Genomic DNA, 15,766 nt, shown 5'->3' with positions numbered 1-15,766 from the left:
AAAAAAACGAGCAGAGTTCATGCACCTGTTTCGCTCAGTCAGTACCTTCCATTACTGGCAATGCTTATGAGATCGCTGCAGTAAGATACAGTGAAGTGCTAAATGTAGTTCGCTACCTGCGATGGGCAAGTTGGCATTCTTGTCTTCCTCGTGTTTTTAATTGAAGTCTAGAAAGTAAATTCCAGCAGGATGTGTTTTCTTGTATGGCGGGTGACTCCCTCCATACAAGAAAACACCTCTTCGCGAGAAAGAAAGGCACTGCAGAGAATGGTCAATATGGCCCAGAAGATCATCGGCTGCGGTCTCACCGAGATTAAACAGCTCTATGAGGACCGCTGCCATGGTAGAATTCTGGCCATCACAGAGGACAGTCACCACCCAGGGCATGAGCTCTTCACCCCACTGCCCTCAGGCAAGAGATATAAGAGCATACGGACACTTACCACTAGATTCTTCAATAGCTTCTATCCACAAGCAGTGAGACTGGCCAACACATTTAGCCATCCCCCTCGGACCACACCTACACCATCACCATCTACCTCATTGTAATTTATTTATTGTACATCTCCAGTCATTGTTTACACGTCTGTATTGTTTACATTCAAACTGTCTGCATGTTTACTTGCACATTGTCTATTGTTTGTTTGTACATTGTCTTGATGCACTGTTTGCACTTTGTCTTGTTTTTTACACTTGTTTTACAATCGAGAGACTTTCTGTAAGTAAGAATTCCATTGTACCAGTACCGGTTACATATGGCAATAAAGTTCAAGTTCAAGTTCAAGTTCCCAGACCTTCGCGGCTCGTTAGTGTCCCGCTGTGACCCGACCCCGTCTCCCTCCTGCAGCTGAAGGAGCAGCGCGAGAAGGAGCGCAGGGCCCGCCAGGCGAAGGAGAACGGCGAGGAAGACGGCGAGTTCGACGACCTGGTGTCGGCGCTGCGCTCGGGGGAGGTGTTCGACAAGGACCTCTCCAAGATGAAGCGGAACCGGAAGCGCATCAACAGCCAAGCGACGGAGACGAGCCGCGAGCGGCCCATCACCAAGCTGAACTTCTGAGCGGCACGCGCGCAGAGCCGCCGCCGCCGCCCCCTCGCCGGCGCGCGGGGCGCAGCCCTGGCTCCAGCCGCTCATCCCGGTGGCCGGCTCCTTCTGTAGCCGACTCTCTGTGTCTGTCTCCCTCGGCTCAAACCTGAAAAAAGAGAAAAAAAAAGCCAATTTTCTGGTGCTGAAGCACAATAGTGTCTGTCTGGAAACAGATTGCGAAAGAAACATTCCCTTCAGTGAAGAATGCGGACAGTAAGCAAAAACCAAACTAGGACTCGAAATGAAATGAGTCACTGGTTTTCAAGTACCATCGGCCTGTAGCTGCCAAAATATTTTTTTCCTTTAGACTGTGGACATGACGGTGAAACTGTGGCGCTGGTGCACCATGGATGAAGGTTATTAGAATTAGTATCCTCTTCGAAGTGTGTGAAGAGGTCCACATTAATGGAGCTTTTGCTGAACTAATGCCGTTCTTAACCACAGGGGACACTGGGAGTATCCCTATATGTTTTTTTTTTTGTTCCAGGAACTTTTACCTTCCTTTGTACACGCAGAAAAGGAAGATAAAATCTGGACAAGCTTTGCCCTTTTAATGTCTGCAGTGTTGGTCATGATGGAGAGAATGAAAAAGCATGTTTATTTCAGCTGCATTCCCCAGGATTGTCATGCTTTCGTAGAAAACACTCCATGCCGTCTTGACTGGCAGGCTGTATTTCCATAGTTGAAAAGTAGGATTCCCATTCCGTATTCTGCATTAGACATGTAATGGATATATGCTGGATTTTTAAGATATGACTTGAGAAAGAAAAAAATCTATTCCTGGCAATAAAATGTAATTAGAATGAAGCATTTATTTTATTCCCCCCCGCCCCAAAAAAAAAAAGAAAGAGCAAAGTTAAAAAACATTACATCGTTTTAAAAAAAAGAATTTCCTTGGGAAATGAGCAGTCTTTTACTGGGAGCTGGCTGATTATTTGATTGCCATATAACCCTAGAGAGGAGTTTGAGCAAGTTGTGAAATATTTTGCGTTTTGGAGCACTTCCACTGATGGATCTGAATCGACTCCTTTGACAGGTTTTCTAAATTTCAGGACAGCTGCATTAAAATACACTGTGGATGAAAACTTCTATGCACCAAAAAAAGGTATTCTTTTCTAGTTGGCTAACAAAATTTACATTAAAAAAGCCTTTGATGCGAAATGTAAAATAGGCAATATCTCATTTTTCAGCATCGTCAGTCAGTGAGTGCTCCCTTGAATAAAGAAAATGTTTTTATTAGCCTCCTTTTCATGTGTGATAAGATTTCCTTTATATGTGGGTTCCTTCTATATGATTTTTTATTTAAAACTGCCTTTTAATGTAAGATAGATCTTAACTGAATAAAGACTGTTGGAGGTGTTGATTGTCTTTTTGTTAAGTTGTTAAGATACATGATCAACATTTATCTTGTCTGTATTTTAACCTTGCTTCAGAGCATTTTAGACACCTGCATGTGTGTTTTATTCCATGCTGAAAAAAAGAAGAAAGAGAACACAACGTTTCAGCCGTGGAGCCTTCTTCAGGTGTTCTTCTTCACACCTGAAGAAGGCTCCACGGCCGAAACGTTGTGTTCTCTTTCTTCTTTTTTTCAGCATGGAATAAACCTATTAATTCTTCCTTTGCAGCCTACGCATGCTGACGCAGCTACCCACCTGAACTATTAAATATTTTAGTCCCAACCTACCTTAAACTTTTGGCCTGAATGCAAACGTTTTGGCAAATTGAAAGACTAGTTCCTATTTAATGAAGCAGAAAGTCCCTCACTGCTTTGTCTTATAGCTTTAGAATTTCAAGTGGTCTACAAATCAAAGAACACTTTTGTGCACCAGGACACCCTGGTTATGTACTGATAACGGAGAATGATTTGCATAGAGCGCCATCTGCTGTCTAAGTGTTGCCACTTCCCCCGAAAATTAAGTTGCTCATTGGTACTGCTATTCTGTTGAGGAGTTCTGTCAAGCCACTGCCTACCTTTGCAGATGATTAGGGAATTTAGCTGCCGATTGCAATGGCCCATTTACAGTCACAGTACGTGTTGAGGCTGCAAAGCCATTGGTCACAGAGGTGAGCTGCCTCTTTCACCCTGAAGACATGGGCTCCTTCCTGACACCAACTCAGTGCGTCAGATTCCAAATCTCAGTAATCAGTATTCATCGTCTTTTTAGAAAACCCAAATGTTGTAAATGCCTTGTAAGCCAATGAAGCACTTCTGTAGCTTGCACAGTCTCTGTGCGAACAGGAAAATGATAAAGTAATTTTTGGCATGTTGGGTGTCAGATTTAGTGTAGCATCATTGCATTTACAGAACAAATTAATGCAAAAAAGGGAAAATTAGTCAATTTTCATGACATTGAATGATCTGATGGTATTGTATGACATTGTCTGAGAAATGCTTTCTGTTCTTAATTCTTAAGTACTGCTTGATTCTGAACAGAATTTCAGAGAAATCCCAAGACGGCTAGATACTGCTACATTCTGTGCCAAACTTGGACATGCCTTCTAATGAAGAGCAATGAACAATTCTTTTACTTTAGAATCACCTGTGGTTTCAATGTAGGGGTGGATTTTAATTTCTCTTAGTATTAAAACTGCATTTTCAGTAAGGTTTTTGCATTCATTGGTTCACAGGACATTGCACAAGAGGTAGAACAAATTTCACTGAAATTTAATGTTTAACGATCCTGCTATCATAACTTGCAATACAACTTGAAATGATCATGTTTGCTTGAGTGTTTAATCTCTTAATTACCACGTAGCAATTTTTAAAAAATGCCACATTATCACAGTGGGTTTCTAGGGGGAATTCTTTTTTAATATATTTACCTCGGTGTATTTGAAAGGAAATGAACTTTCAGAGACCAATGTATTTGCACAAAAGTGTTTCACCTGTTGGTAACAATTGGAAATGAGGCAGGGTTAGGGTTTAATCAATCTTATGCCAGTTTAATGTTTCAATTCACCTTTTCACTTTGCCCTTATTTGATGTTTTGCATGTCTTGCTGAAAACATCACCCTCTTGTATTGAACAAAACAAAAGAGTTGTGCAGTGTCATGTTCGATGCATAAAAGACTTTAATTTATTTCAGGTTTTAGTTGCAAAATACTGTAGTTTTACATATCAGTACACAATAACAATAACAAACTGGAAATCTGACATTTACATACTGAAAAAACAAGCAGTGGAGTGGTAATCTTCGATTGCAGCAAAACAGGTAGGGAAATTGATCTTTTCTTGTTTTAAAAGGTGTTTTAAGGCTTTTGGCCAATAAACCTCTAGCAACTAATAATAATTTACTAGAACAAATTTATTATGTGGGAATGGTGTATAACGTGACATTGTGCTTTTGTTCAGTAACGTGTAGTGGCATAACAATAAGAACAAATAAAATACTGCATTTTGTGGGAAATATGCACTGTAGCAATGACATCAAGAACCATACAAATTCAGGAAGTAACTTCCTTATGTACAAATCACAACATGAAGTGTAAGCAAATTAAATCTTGTCACAATGTACCATTGTCTAGCTGGAGGCTAAACGTGGGCTTTTGCGCTACAGATTGTGACAATTATCAACTAAAACAAGAACCAGTTTGATTGGCACCCCAGACTCTTGGCAGCCATGCCCCGGACACTGACACAAAGGAACAATAAGAAATATGCGCAATATATGCCTATCCATGCTATGTGGATTTATATTCACAAACACCCATTTAAAAACTGACAGAATAAATCTATGAGAGGCGAAAGAGAATCTCAGAACGAAACTGTTGCGGCCAACCAGGAGTGTGGGATGAAGCCCAGTCATCAGCCAGCACCGTGTACTACTTTAGTCGATAAGGGGAAGACCTTGGTCTCGGCAGCGGTCTCTCGCATTAGATCAGGTCGACGAGCAAATCCGTTCCCTTCGGGATACTTACAGGGCATGTTTACTTTCTACCAAGGTAAACCGACTGTTGATCGCTTGGCATTCACAGTACCTGGACTTCGGTACGCCAGAGCTGTCCGAGGTGCTCACAACTTCTTGGTAAAACAGAAATAAAGATCTCGGTTGATTTCAACATAATGACTTATCTATACAGTACATCACAACAGTAAAGGAATACTGTAACGGGCTCTTCACAGAGGCAAGGTTAGGATCGTTCAGGCGTAAACTGTTGCACACATAATAATGTGTGCTTCGCGCGTAACAAGGGATGCACCACATGTGGCATAGCCCGGATCATTTTCAATTATAATGTGAAATAATAACGGTTTGCCTAACACAGGGTTTTGAAAACCAAAAACCTGCGAGAATGTCATTGAAATGATTAACGATGTAAATGGAAAAGTTGGGGGGTGACATGATTAATACAATAGTACAGTAACGATAAAGAACCCTTTTCCGGACAGGTCTCTTTTCATTATTCACAGTGTAAGCTACTGCATATTGGCACTTTAAAAGGCAATGAAGTTTAAACCGCTGACCACCTTCAGCGTTAATGGCTGCGCAGTTAATTAAGAACATTATTTTGGAATGCGTTTTTTTTTTGGCACAGTTTCCAAATATTTACAATTTACTAAAGCCCTTCCAGTGAATTGGGTACCACGCTAGGGCTCAATAATAATAATAATAATAATAATAATTTGTTTAGAAATGCACCCACAGACCGCAATGCCAAATTGGCTGCAGCCAGGATTTATGGCAAAGGTTATTCAAAGGCTCGTATCTGCAGTTTCAGATTTGGGCGCTGCAGGTTCGGACACAGTGTCCGGATGCCCGTCCCGGCAGAACAGTACCGCCGGGTTTTTGCACGCCCACACGGCCAGCTCGCCGCCGGTTCCTGGGCTGGAGGAAGACAACCTGCTGCCAGCTCCGTGCCTGTTCACATACCGGTCCCTGATCCTGTCGGCGCGGCTCCGGGCTTCCCTGCCCTGGCCCTGCGTGGACAGGTAGGCGGCGATATTTCTAGTCCTGTACCCTTCCTCCCTGTTGCGCCCCAGGAGCATCGATATGTTGGGGTTCCTTATCGCGTAGATCAGAGGGTTGATGGCTCCGTTCGCCCAAGCCATCCATATGGCTACAGTATCCATCACTGGATTGAAGGAGTAGTCCCCAACGGCGGTGATGATGCCCATGACACAGTAAGGCCCCCAGCAGAAGATGATGAACACAATCATGATCAGGACGGTCGTGGCTGTCCGCATCTCGCTGTAAAAGCGCAGCAGGTGCGCGTATGTGGTCACCGGCCGCACCCTGATTTCCGACAGCCTCACGGTCTTGCAGATGTTGTAGTGGCAGAAGCACATGAGGGCGAAGGGCAGGAGGTAACAGACCAGGATTAAAGCTATGCTGTACGCTGTGCCCATTCTGGAGGTGCCAGAATGGAAGACGTACATGCAGTGGTAAAACCCCCTCTTGTGAACCACCATGTCCCCGGCTGTCCGTGCGACCAAGTACCACGGGAAGGCAAAAAACACCGCCGTCAGCCAGACGGCCACCAGCAGCTGGATGGCCTTCTTCCGCCCTATTTTTTCTTGAGGTTGCCTCACTATGGCGTAATACCGGTCGAAGGAAATGAGGGTCATCGTGAGGGTGGAAATGATGCCGAAGCAGGTGTTGAAGAAGCCGTTAGCTATACAGAAGCAGTCCCCAAATATCCACATGCCATCCCTGCTGAAGAGCATGATGAAGGAAAATGGTAAACAGAGGATAGCAGTGAGGAAGTCGGACAGCGAAAGGGACATGATGAACGCATTAGTTACAGTCCTCAGCTGCCTGTGCTTGATGATGACAATGACGACGGCTGCGTTTCCTAAGCTTGAGAGCAGAAAAATCACAAGGAGGACGAGGGCTTGGGCGGCCACGGCGATGCCATGAAGGAGAGAGTTTGTCTCGATGCCTTTTCCGGGGGAATAGCGTCGGTCCTGGTCGCCTCCGGCCCCCGTCTGGTTTCCAGTGTCGAGCTGGGTGACCAGGGAGCTCAGGGCGGGGGTCAGGGTGAAGATTTCTAGCGCAGGATTTGTCCTCGACGTGTTTTCGGCAGCTGAGGTGTTGCTGGTGCCGAGCAAAGCAATGTTCGCGGACAAATCCATCGGACTCGACTGGGGGGCATCCACGAAATGGAAGAGGATTCATCACTTTGGAATATTTTAGATCAGCGTTTAATGAAACACAGCAAAGCAAACGGCGTATATCCTTTACAGAGACCTTTCTCGTGTCGTAGACCTCAAAGTGTAAAAGACAGTACTTAGCTCATTGCAGGATCCCCCGACAGTCGGAATAAGATGCATTTTTTCCCATGGTTGTTCATGACAATCGCAGGGGCTGATCTTTGCTCTGAATGTTTTTAATTGCCACCTCAGTCACTCCCAGACCCCCTTTCTCCTTCGCTAGTCTCCGCCTGCGTACACATGTTGGAGGCTCTGATCGACTCCGTGACGTTTAGTGCCGTTACCAAGGCAGCGGTGATGGGCTTCTGCTCCGGGTATTACGCACTTTGCAATAAAGAAGGGTCGATTTTAGGCAGGTTACGTTAGTCTTTTCACGCAAATGTGCTGGGTGGGAGGGAGTTCAGCGACTATAATGAGACGAAAAACGACAATTTAACAACTGGGTAGAGGAGAAGCCGCAGACAAATTATCCTTCTGGTCAGCTATGGGTTGTATACCCCTTTTGTATTTTATTTCCGCTTAGCAAGCAGTGTTTCTGTGAACAAGAAACGAGACATCAGATAAAGACAGTTGGCCAGCTAATTAGATTTAACAACGTAGTCAGGAAAATGGGGTTGCTTGATAAATGCCATGTAAAGAAAAATTACATCATGCATCAAAGAAAAGCGTTCCTTTTGCTTAGGTGATCTGAGCACACCGTGTGTTCCTCCTAAAAAAAAAAGTCATGCATTGAAAATCAGATTTGAAAAGGCTGAATTATCTGAATAGACCATTTTGGTTCACGTGTCATGGTACATTTTATTAGAAACATCCTTCCTGTCATCTCATTAAAAGAAATCTATAACTGAACAAAAGAATGACATTACTGGGTGAAGTGCCCACCAGGTTTGATCGACTTTAAACACAGGACAGTCATTAGTCTTGTTGTTAAAGGTCATTCTATCATGACTGTAAACATCTTTCTTACAAATGTATTATACTATAATCATAGAAAATTAAGATTTACCTAAATTAGAATTAAAAATAGAACAAGACCTTGCAGTGCTTCAACCAACAAGGGTTTAGTCAGAATCATATTCCAATTAATACAAAACAATAACTTTGATAACACTGTTAAAATGACTGGGTTTGAGTGCACACTATATCAATCATTAATCTTTGTCTTAGGTACTACAAGATCATTTTGGAGACAAGCAGTATAAATGTTCACTCAAAGCAAGTATTCTAAATACCTTATAAATGATTTATAGAAATACTGTTTCATATTTACTTCTATAATGAATAACCTCCATGATCACAAACATTATTCCACCGATATTGTAGATTTGATACGTTTAGCCAAATAACGATGTGGTCATTAAGGGGCCCATGGCACTGTTTGCAAGACTAGCAGTGTCAGCCTGGTGTCCTGGCTAAATTCGAGTAAGGGCTTTTCCTTTTCTGAAGTTTCCCTTTAATTCAGATGGTAAAGTCATTTCGGACTCCTCCACCAGACTTGCTGAAATGGGGTAACTGGTGCAGAATGGCTGCCACACTTTAGTCTGGCTGGGGCTGGATTCCAATGGTAGAGTCCGTGGGTTCCCTCCTGTTTATTAAGCACACTTTGGGATGCAAAGTTCTAAACAAGTGCAAGAAATTGATATCGTTTAAGTTCCTACAAATAATTGCAAATGAATACATTCCAAGACTTCAGAATTACAGAAATGCAGCACATTTTTCATTTCTTTTAGAAACACACTCGAAGCCTGACCTGAACAGCATGCAGAAACAAGATTAACAGGCCCTCTGTGCACTTTGATTCTGTCAGACACTTATAATGCAGTGGTCTCCACACCTCAAGTACAATGCCAAATATAAGTCAAGGGGGATTGTTCGCTCATGTTTTCAAACATTATTGCATTAGCCGTTTTTTGGTGTACTACACTTTTAAGGGAAAATTTTACATACAGTATAAGGTACTGTGCATAATATAATGTTATTTCAAAAGAAAGCCATCTTTCAAACTGTCGTCATTTTCAAGTACAAAGCTTGCAATCCCAGTGTAATGTGCATGTCCTGCAACTTCCACCACAACGGCCTTGAAGTCGCCACATTTCGTTTCCTAACGGGACAAAAAAGAATAAAGTATCAGACATTATTTTTCATACATCCCTGGATGACTATGAAGCCTTATGGCCTGACATTCAATTCTAAGTATCTACCGCACAGTGATATCATGACAGCTGTACATTTAAAGCCTTGTAAACATTTGGAAAAAACAAAGTTCATTTCATCGCCTATGTTTAAAGAGGGAAGGTCCCGTTGTTACCTCCACTGCTCTGCCAGTGAACAGGGAACCAGTGGCACCACTTTGGAATGTCCTGGTCTCGTTCAGCTGAATAAGTCCTTTGTAATACTGCAGGGCAATACGAGCTGTCACTCCTGAACCTGTAGGGCTCCGGTCCACCTATAAAACAACAATGCAATGCAAAATATTATACAGCACTACCAAAAATATGAAAAAGAATACAGCTTAGTTTTTTCTATGATATGTTGACTTAATCTTCTGCTTTGCAAACACCATAGGAAACGCTAGATAAGAGACTAACAGTGGGTGAAAGACCGTTCACAGCCCTCATTACAATTTGGGCTGGGTTAATAAGAATTACAATGAACTCCTTGGTTCCCCTTGCTTACGGTTATCACCCTCTCTCTCACTCTGATTTGCTGTACAGTGTGAAATCTGTGTATTTTAAAGAAATCCAATTTATATCGTACCTGCGCATCCGCAAACACACACACATTAGCCGTAGGTTCTTGTGAAAAGGTGTCCTTGCCATCAGTGAGGATTGTACCATAGAGAAAAGCCAAGTCAGGACTTGTAGGATGATGAAGTTCGACCTACAGATGGAGCCAAGGAACAGACATGCTAATTTTAGCTTGACAATGCAGTTTTTCAGTCTAGTTATGTCATGCTGTTTTGTTGATAATGCAGTTTTTCAGACTAGCTATGTCATGCCGTTTTGTTCAGTCTTGTGTGTGATGTTGTCCTTCTTTTTGTGTTTAAACAGCGGTCAAGCCCATTTGGGCCAAGTGTTCTGGTACCTGAGATTTAACAGCATTCGATACTGCAGTCGCTATGTCCACGAGATCCCTGGTTCTGGAGGTCTTGACATCCACCCCAAACGTCTCCGCACTGACAATTGCATAAAATGCTCCCCCATATCCTATATCCACAAGGACTTCCCCATATCCAGGCACAGAAACAGCAACATCTAACACATTGGGGGGAAAAAAAGTGTTTAGTACTTTGAAAACAACAGTGATACTTTAAGACTTTCAACAGAATTCTGTAAATACCACTCCATTGGCATTTTCTGCCTATATATTCATTTATTTATGTATTAATCTGCACTAAAAAAGTAAAGACTGGGCCCTCTTTTTACAGTGATCCAAACACTACTTTTAATTTACTTTGCCTGTTGTGTGCGTGTGTGTAGGGCCCAGCTTATTTGCTGGTAAATGTCTTTGCACTTTATCAGGGGTTTTGGCAAGCTACAGTTAGACGTTAGCATCAAACTTGACGCATTCCAAAGTGTGCTGTGAATTCTGCTGCATCAGACTTTCAAAGCACAAATTTCCCTTCAAAAATTCAAGTACACGTGATGTCAGTTTTTTTTTATTTTCCCCACCAAGTGTAGGGCACAACTACCTTGAACAACATCCTACCTATTGCAAAAGCAAATGCCGGCACGCTGTGGAATCTGACTTTCCCTGCTCGCCCATTGCAATACTCCACAAAAGCTTTCACCAGGCCGCAGGGGCAGTGAATGTTCACCTGAGTCTCTGGCGACTGTGGCGCTTCTATGAGGCCATAGTCCACCGCAAACCTGCCCAGCGCAATAACGGCATGGCCGCACATGGTGCTGTATCCCTCATTGTGCATGAAGAGCACGCCCAGGTGAGCGTCGCTCAGCTCACTTTGCACGACCAGTGCGCCATACATGTCGTAGTGGCCCCTGGGCTCAAACATCAACACCCGTCTCAAATGGTCCAGGTTCTCTCTCACGTAGCGCCTCTTCGCCAAGACACTTTCTCCCTTGACCTCCGGATAACCGCTCACAATCACCCGTAAGGGCTCCCCGCCAGTGTGCATGTCGACCACCGACAGAATCGGCCCGTCGTGTGGGGGGATCTTCACTCCATCCATGTCTGCAAACTTTCACGGTAGCGGTGCAATGCCACGTCAGCACCCTATTACAACGACGGTTCTTGACACCGTAGTAGAAGTGGTCTACTTTCTGAAGTCCAGTTGGATTTTCTTTTTAAAGTACACCTCCCTCAGCTGTTCCGACGTCTGGTTGAATTCCTCAGTTCTTATGACTGGAAACAAAAAGGCGCGTTAAGCATTAGTCGTCGTCGTTTCACCCCCCACACTGAATAAGCTTCAGGTAACGCTAGCTAAATTCGCCGTTTCTTGTTCAAGTCCAAAACTAAAGAAAAAAACGGCAAAGCGGAGCAAACAGAATATATTTGTGATGAGAATTGTCCCCTTTCAGCCCCCGTACGGAAAGAGCCCCGTTTGTCACCCAGCTGCGCAAAATCCGTATTCTTCAATCCTTACGCCACTTGCTCTTCGCTGAATAAGCCCGAAGGTGCGCGTTCCTGTCGCAGTAGGTTTCGTCACTTCCGGTTTTTAGCGCTGAAGGCTGTGTTGTGGAAAAGGTGGAGCAGTGTGATGTTTTGGTCTCGTTAGGTCAGGGCATTTTTTAGATCATTATTATGGGTAAGCGCTTCTGCCGGATTTTATTTTTTTCTTTCATTAGCTGCAGATGTCATGGTCGCTGTCACTAAGCCTCTGTGTTTATTAGAATTTTATGCCGAGCCTGATTGTCCTGTGCTGGAAGCAAGAATTGATCTGCATTTTCTGTGCGGTTGTAGTGCCTTTTACTTTAATTAGGTGAAGTGTCAGTGATTTAAAAAAAAAATAGCTGCCTAACATCTCACTTCTATTTTTGATCCTCACCATTGATTTCTTGTTCTATTTTATAATACGCAGATATTTTAAGTGCTCGCAGTAACCTTATAAACGTCAAATGACGGTAATCGAACTTCATTTATTATTTCAAGTGATTGTGAGTGACTAAGCAACTACTATTTACTTTTTACTATTTAAGATGAGTCGTCATCTTAAGTGCAGATGTACATATGCGGTTAGTTTGGATAAATGAAAAGTATCGTTGCTTGGTAGTCGTTAAGAAACTCGTTTCGTTTGCTTCGCTTCCAGCCGTGGAGATGAGTTCCACCTGCCCGGGGTTATACTGTGGGAAAAGCTCTCTCAACGGCTCTCTAGGGGAATGTGGGGTGAGTAAAAACAATTTCCAGCGCATCCTTAAAGAACATTTGTGAATCTTTAAATGCACATGTTAAAGAGTTAACAGTATGGACGAATACATTCAAGTACACGTGATGTCACTTTGTCTTCTAGTAACTCAACCCGATTAAGATGTTTTTCTTTGTACTACTCAAAGGTTTGTCCGCGGGGCGAACGGACCAACGAGCAGAGTATTTGCCAGAGGTGTGTGGAGTCTCCGGAGCTGTATGACTGGCTGTATCTCGGCTTCATGGCTATGCTCCCTCTGGTGCTTCACTGGTTCTTCATCGAGTGGTATTCTGGGAAGAAAAGGTGAGGCTGACTGAGCCCCCGGGCACTCTTCTCCTTCGGGGCCTGTCAGAGTCGATCCAGTGGACGTCTTCAGAATGAGCAGCGAATTACAAACCAGAGCACACCAGTGGAAATGCTATAGAAGTGCTTTTAAGAACAAGACCAGGAGGCACTTCTCTACCTAAAAGGTGATACAATGGGTAATAGATTACCCTACGGGGTGTACAGTACCTGGGTGAGATCCTTGGCTTCATGAGCTGTGGACTATCCGCTAAGAAGCTCCTCTCGTTTGTAACCTTTCTCACATCAGCTTCACTCTTGTAGCAAATGTACACATTGGTTTGGAACTTTAATTGGCTCAATGAAAAACTACAAGTTTTTTTTTCTTTGAATTAAAGAGCAGAAGGAAAGTTACAAATGACAGCAGGCCATCTGACTCTCCTTACTAGTAGTTCAAGTAGGGAGCTGCGTCAGCATGTGTAGGCTGCACAGGGACAGGTAAAGGTTTATTCCCTGCTGGAAAGAGAAGAGACACAATGTTTTGGCTCTGGAGCCTTCTTCAGGTGTCATTTCTTGATTGATCTCAGGACAACTCTTTGGCAATGTGACTTGAAGGTTGTCACACCTCCTCCATCTCTTGTAAAAGGTGCCTTTTTTCAGCCTTTCCCAATACCCATTGTTGCTTTTGTGTCACTGTTGATTGTGAAGATGTCAATTGAGTCAGTGTGCCTTTCGGTGTTTTGAATACTTGCATTTACACCTTTTAAAAGGAATATTAAAACAATTATTTTTGGATATCTTGTTTCCTAACTACAAAACTAAAAAATCATGCAAACATACAACATGGCCTCATAATATGCATGACCTGAATTGTATAATTGACTTGTGCTTTATTGTGTTGTAGCTCCAGTGCCCTTTTTCAACACATCACTGCATTGTTTGAATGCAGTGCTGCTGCAGTCGTCACACTCATAGTAAATGATCCAGTTGGACAGCTTTCTATCAGGTCCTGCAAGGTTAAAATGCTTTCCGACTGGTACACAATGCTCTACAACCCAAGTCCTGATTATGTCAATACACTTCATTGTACCCAGGAAGCGGTTTTTCCTTTGTAAGTACACAGTTTTTTGGGGGGATAAATTCACATTTTACAGCATGCTGTGATTGTTTCTAAAACATTAAAACACAATAGGTGTATTGCCTTTCCATATTTATTAATGTGGTTATTCCGTGAATTGTTGATGTTATGTACAGATGTTACTTTTTTATTTAGATGTTCTGTATGTGACTACATCACAAATGGTATTTCAATCATTTCATTTAAAGCATAAACCTGTGCTTTATATCACTGTATGTGAAACCTGTCACTTGTTCTGTTTATTGCAGGTATACAATAGTGTTCATATACTATGCTTTCTGCTTGATGTTCATGATGCTGCTAAGACCTCTTCTGGTTAAGAAGATAGCCTGTGGTTTAGGAAAATCAGACCGCTTTAAAAGCATTTATGCTGCATTATACTTCTTCCCAATTCTGACAGTACTACAGGCTGTAGGTGGAGGCCTTCTTTGTAAGTATTTTTTATTTGTATTCAATCATATATAATTACATATTTATTTAATATGCATTGTACAATATATTTCATACATTTCTGTAATGCAATATGATATATATGACAGCATAATTATAACAAATGTAATTATGGGTAAAACAAATAATGCATTGTTTTTGCCTTCGATATTTTTAGATTACGCATTTCCATACATTATCTTGGTTTTGTCCTTGGTTACCCTGGCAGTTTATATGTCAGCCTCGGAAATTCAGGTAAGGACGCCTTGTTATAAGAATATTTCTTCCCCAAATCAAATTAATGCTAATTTAAATTATTTTATTTAATCTATTCTATTTTTTTAATGTTTTTTTGACTCACACTTGATTTTAAGTAGCCAATTTTAAGTTTTTTTTTCTCTTGATGCAAAAATAGTTGTAGAAAAATTAAATGTTACAGCACGTAAATAATAATTTATGGACAGGGAGGATTTATAACTGTTTATTTCTGAATATGTCTGCTGTAAGAAGTTAAACCAGATTTGCCTACCAGCATTTAGTTCTCAATTCCCATAACCAAATTAAGAGTGATTTTTTTTCTTCTTCAGTGTGGCCTTAATTTTTCAATGTTTCTTTCTGTTTCTGATACATGCAGTCTTTCAAGAATCTAATTGCCAAGAAGAAGAGACTTGTTGTTCTTTTCAGTCACTGGTTGCTCCACGCATATGGAATCATCTCTATATCGAGGCTAGACAAACTGGAACAAGATCTCCCTCTCTTAGCTTTAGTGCCTGGACCTGCTCTCTTTTATATTCTAACTGCTAAGTATACAGAACCCAATAGGATCTTGTCTGAAGGAGGGAATGGACATTAATCAACATGAACAAATCATAAATGTGCTACTCCAAACCAGGATTTCTTTGTTTACCTTTCTCCCTAATGCAAGTAATGCATACATTTTGGAGACTTCTGTTCTTTTCAAGTCATGTATATATTTGTATAATGCAAATCTGCTTATAATGTAAAAAATCATGCAGAATATTGTATGTTCAGATTCTATGATATGTACAGTATATGAATGCATGTTTAGGGAAGTAAATTTGCAGTTATCTACCTTAGGCTGTATTATACTTAATTGCGGTCCATGTAAATATCTTTGGGAAGCCATGGACTCCTATCTGAACGGTCTTATATCGAGTTGATAGTCCTAGTGCGATCAAAGTCAGTGATGTAGTTATATTGTTTTGCATTCTGTTTTTATGTGTGTGGTGCAATAAAGTAATACGTGAAGAAGACTAGTGTCAAGCAGTGGTTATAGATGTAGGCTCATATCTAGAATGT

At 41.9% G+C, this 15,766-nt stretch overlaps 4 protein-coding genes across 8 annotated transcripts in view; 2 read left to right on the top strand and 2 right to left on the bottom strand.

Moving 5' to 3' along the window:
* daam1a (dishevelled associated activator of morphogenesis 1a) overlaps window positions 1–2,445 on the top strand; it is an 89,478-nt gene extending 87,033 nt beyond the window's left edge. For all 4 annotated transcript variants that reach the window (XM_069193024.1, XM_069193027.1, XM_069193025.1 and 1 more), the window contains one exon: window positions 848–2,445. In XM_069193024.1, the coding sequence (XP_069049125.1) occupies window positions 848–1,057 (210 nt within the window). In that variant the 3' untranslated portion in view covers window positions 1,058–2,445. The remainder of the gene's footprint in view (window positions 1–847) is intronic.
* Window positions 2,446–4,138: 1,693 nt separating this feature from the next.
* Window positions 4,139–7,925, bottom strand: LOC102690475 (G-protein coupled receptor 135). 2 transcript variants are annotated; one of them, XM_015350506.2, is made up of 2 exons: window positions 5,956–7,925; window positions 4,139–5,102 (listed from the first exon to the last, which is right to left on the bottom strand). In XM_015350506.2, exons 1-2 carry the CDS (start codon window positions 7,155–7,157, stop codon window positions 5,054–5,056), a joined length of 1,251 nt encoding a protein of 416 aa, XP_015205992.1. In that variant the 5' UTR covers window positions 7,158–7,925; the 3' UTR covers window positions 4,139–5,053. The 2 variants fall into 2 exon arrangements, with proteins under 2 accessions (XP_015205992.1, XP_015205991.1); XM_015350505.2 differs by having other exon boundaries at window positions 4,139–7,925.
* Window positions 7,926–8,809: 884 nt separating this feature from the next.
* LOC102698417 (trans-L-3-hydroxyproline dehydratase) lies at window positions 8,810–11,794 on the bottom strand. The gene is made up of 5 exons (XM_006632146.3): window positions 10,944–11,794; window positions 10,320–10,489; window positions 9,993–10,115; window positions 9,544–9,681; window positions 8,810–9,336 (listed from the first exon to the last, which is right to left on the bottom strand). The coding sequence occupies exons 1-5, from the start codon at window positions 11,422–11,424 to the stop codon at window positions 9,211–9,213; spliced, it is 1,038 nt and encodes a 345-aa protein (XP_006632209.1). The 5' UTR covers window positions 11,425–11,794; the 3' UTR covers window positions 8,810–9,210.
* Window positions 11,795–11,889: 95 nt separating this feature from the next.
* On the top strand, window positions 11,890–15,718 carry jkamp (jnk1/mapk8 associated membrane protein). Its single transcript, XM_006632145.3, has 7 exons — window positions 11,890–12,000; window positions 12,502–12,578; window positions 12,746–12,900; window positions 13,784–13,990; window positions 14,266–14,447; window positions 14,625–14,701; window positions 15,081–15,718. The coding sequence occupies exons 1-7, from the start codon at window positions 11,997–11,999 to the stop codon at window positions 15,297–15,299; spliced, it is 921 nt and encodes a 306-aa protein (XP_006632208.2). The 5' UTR covers window positions 11,890–11,996; the 3' UTR covers window positions 15,300–15,718.
* Window positions 15,719–15,766: the final 48 nt, after the last annotated feature.

This window comes from Lepisosteus oculatus, chromosome 8 (genome assembly GCF_040954835.1).
Source record: "Lepisosteus oculatus isolate fLepOcu1 chromosome 8, fLepOcu1.hap2, whole genome shotgun sequence".
Classification (NCBI taxonomy): domain Eukaryota; kingdom Metazoa; phylum Chordata; class Actinopteri; order Semionotiformes; family Lepisosteidae; genus Lepisosteus; species Lepisosteus oculatus.
This window is presented reverse-complemented; position numbering and strand designations above follow the sequence as displayed.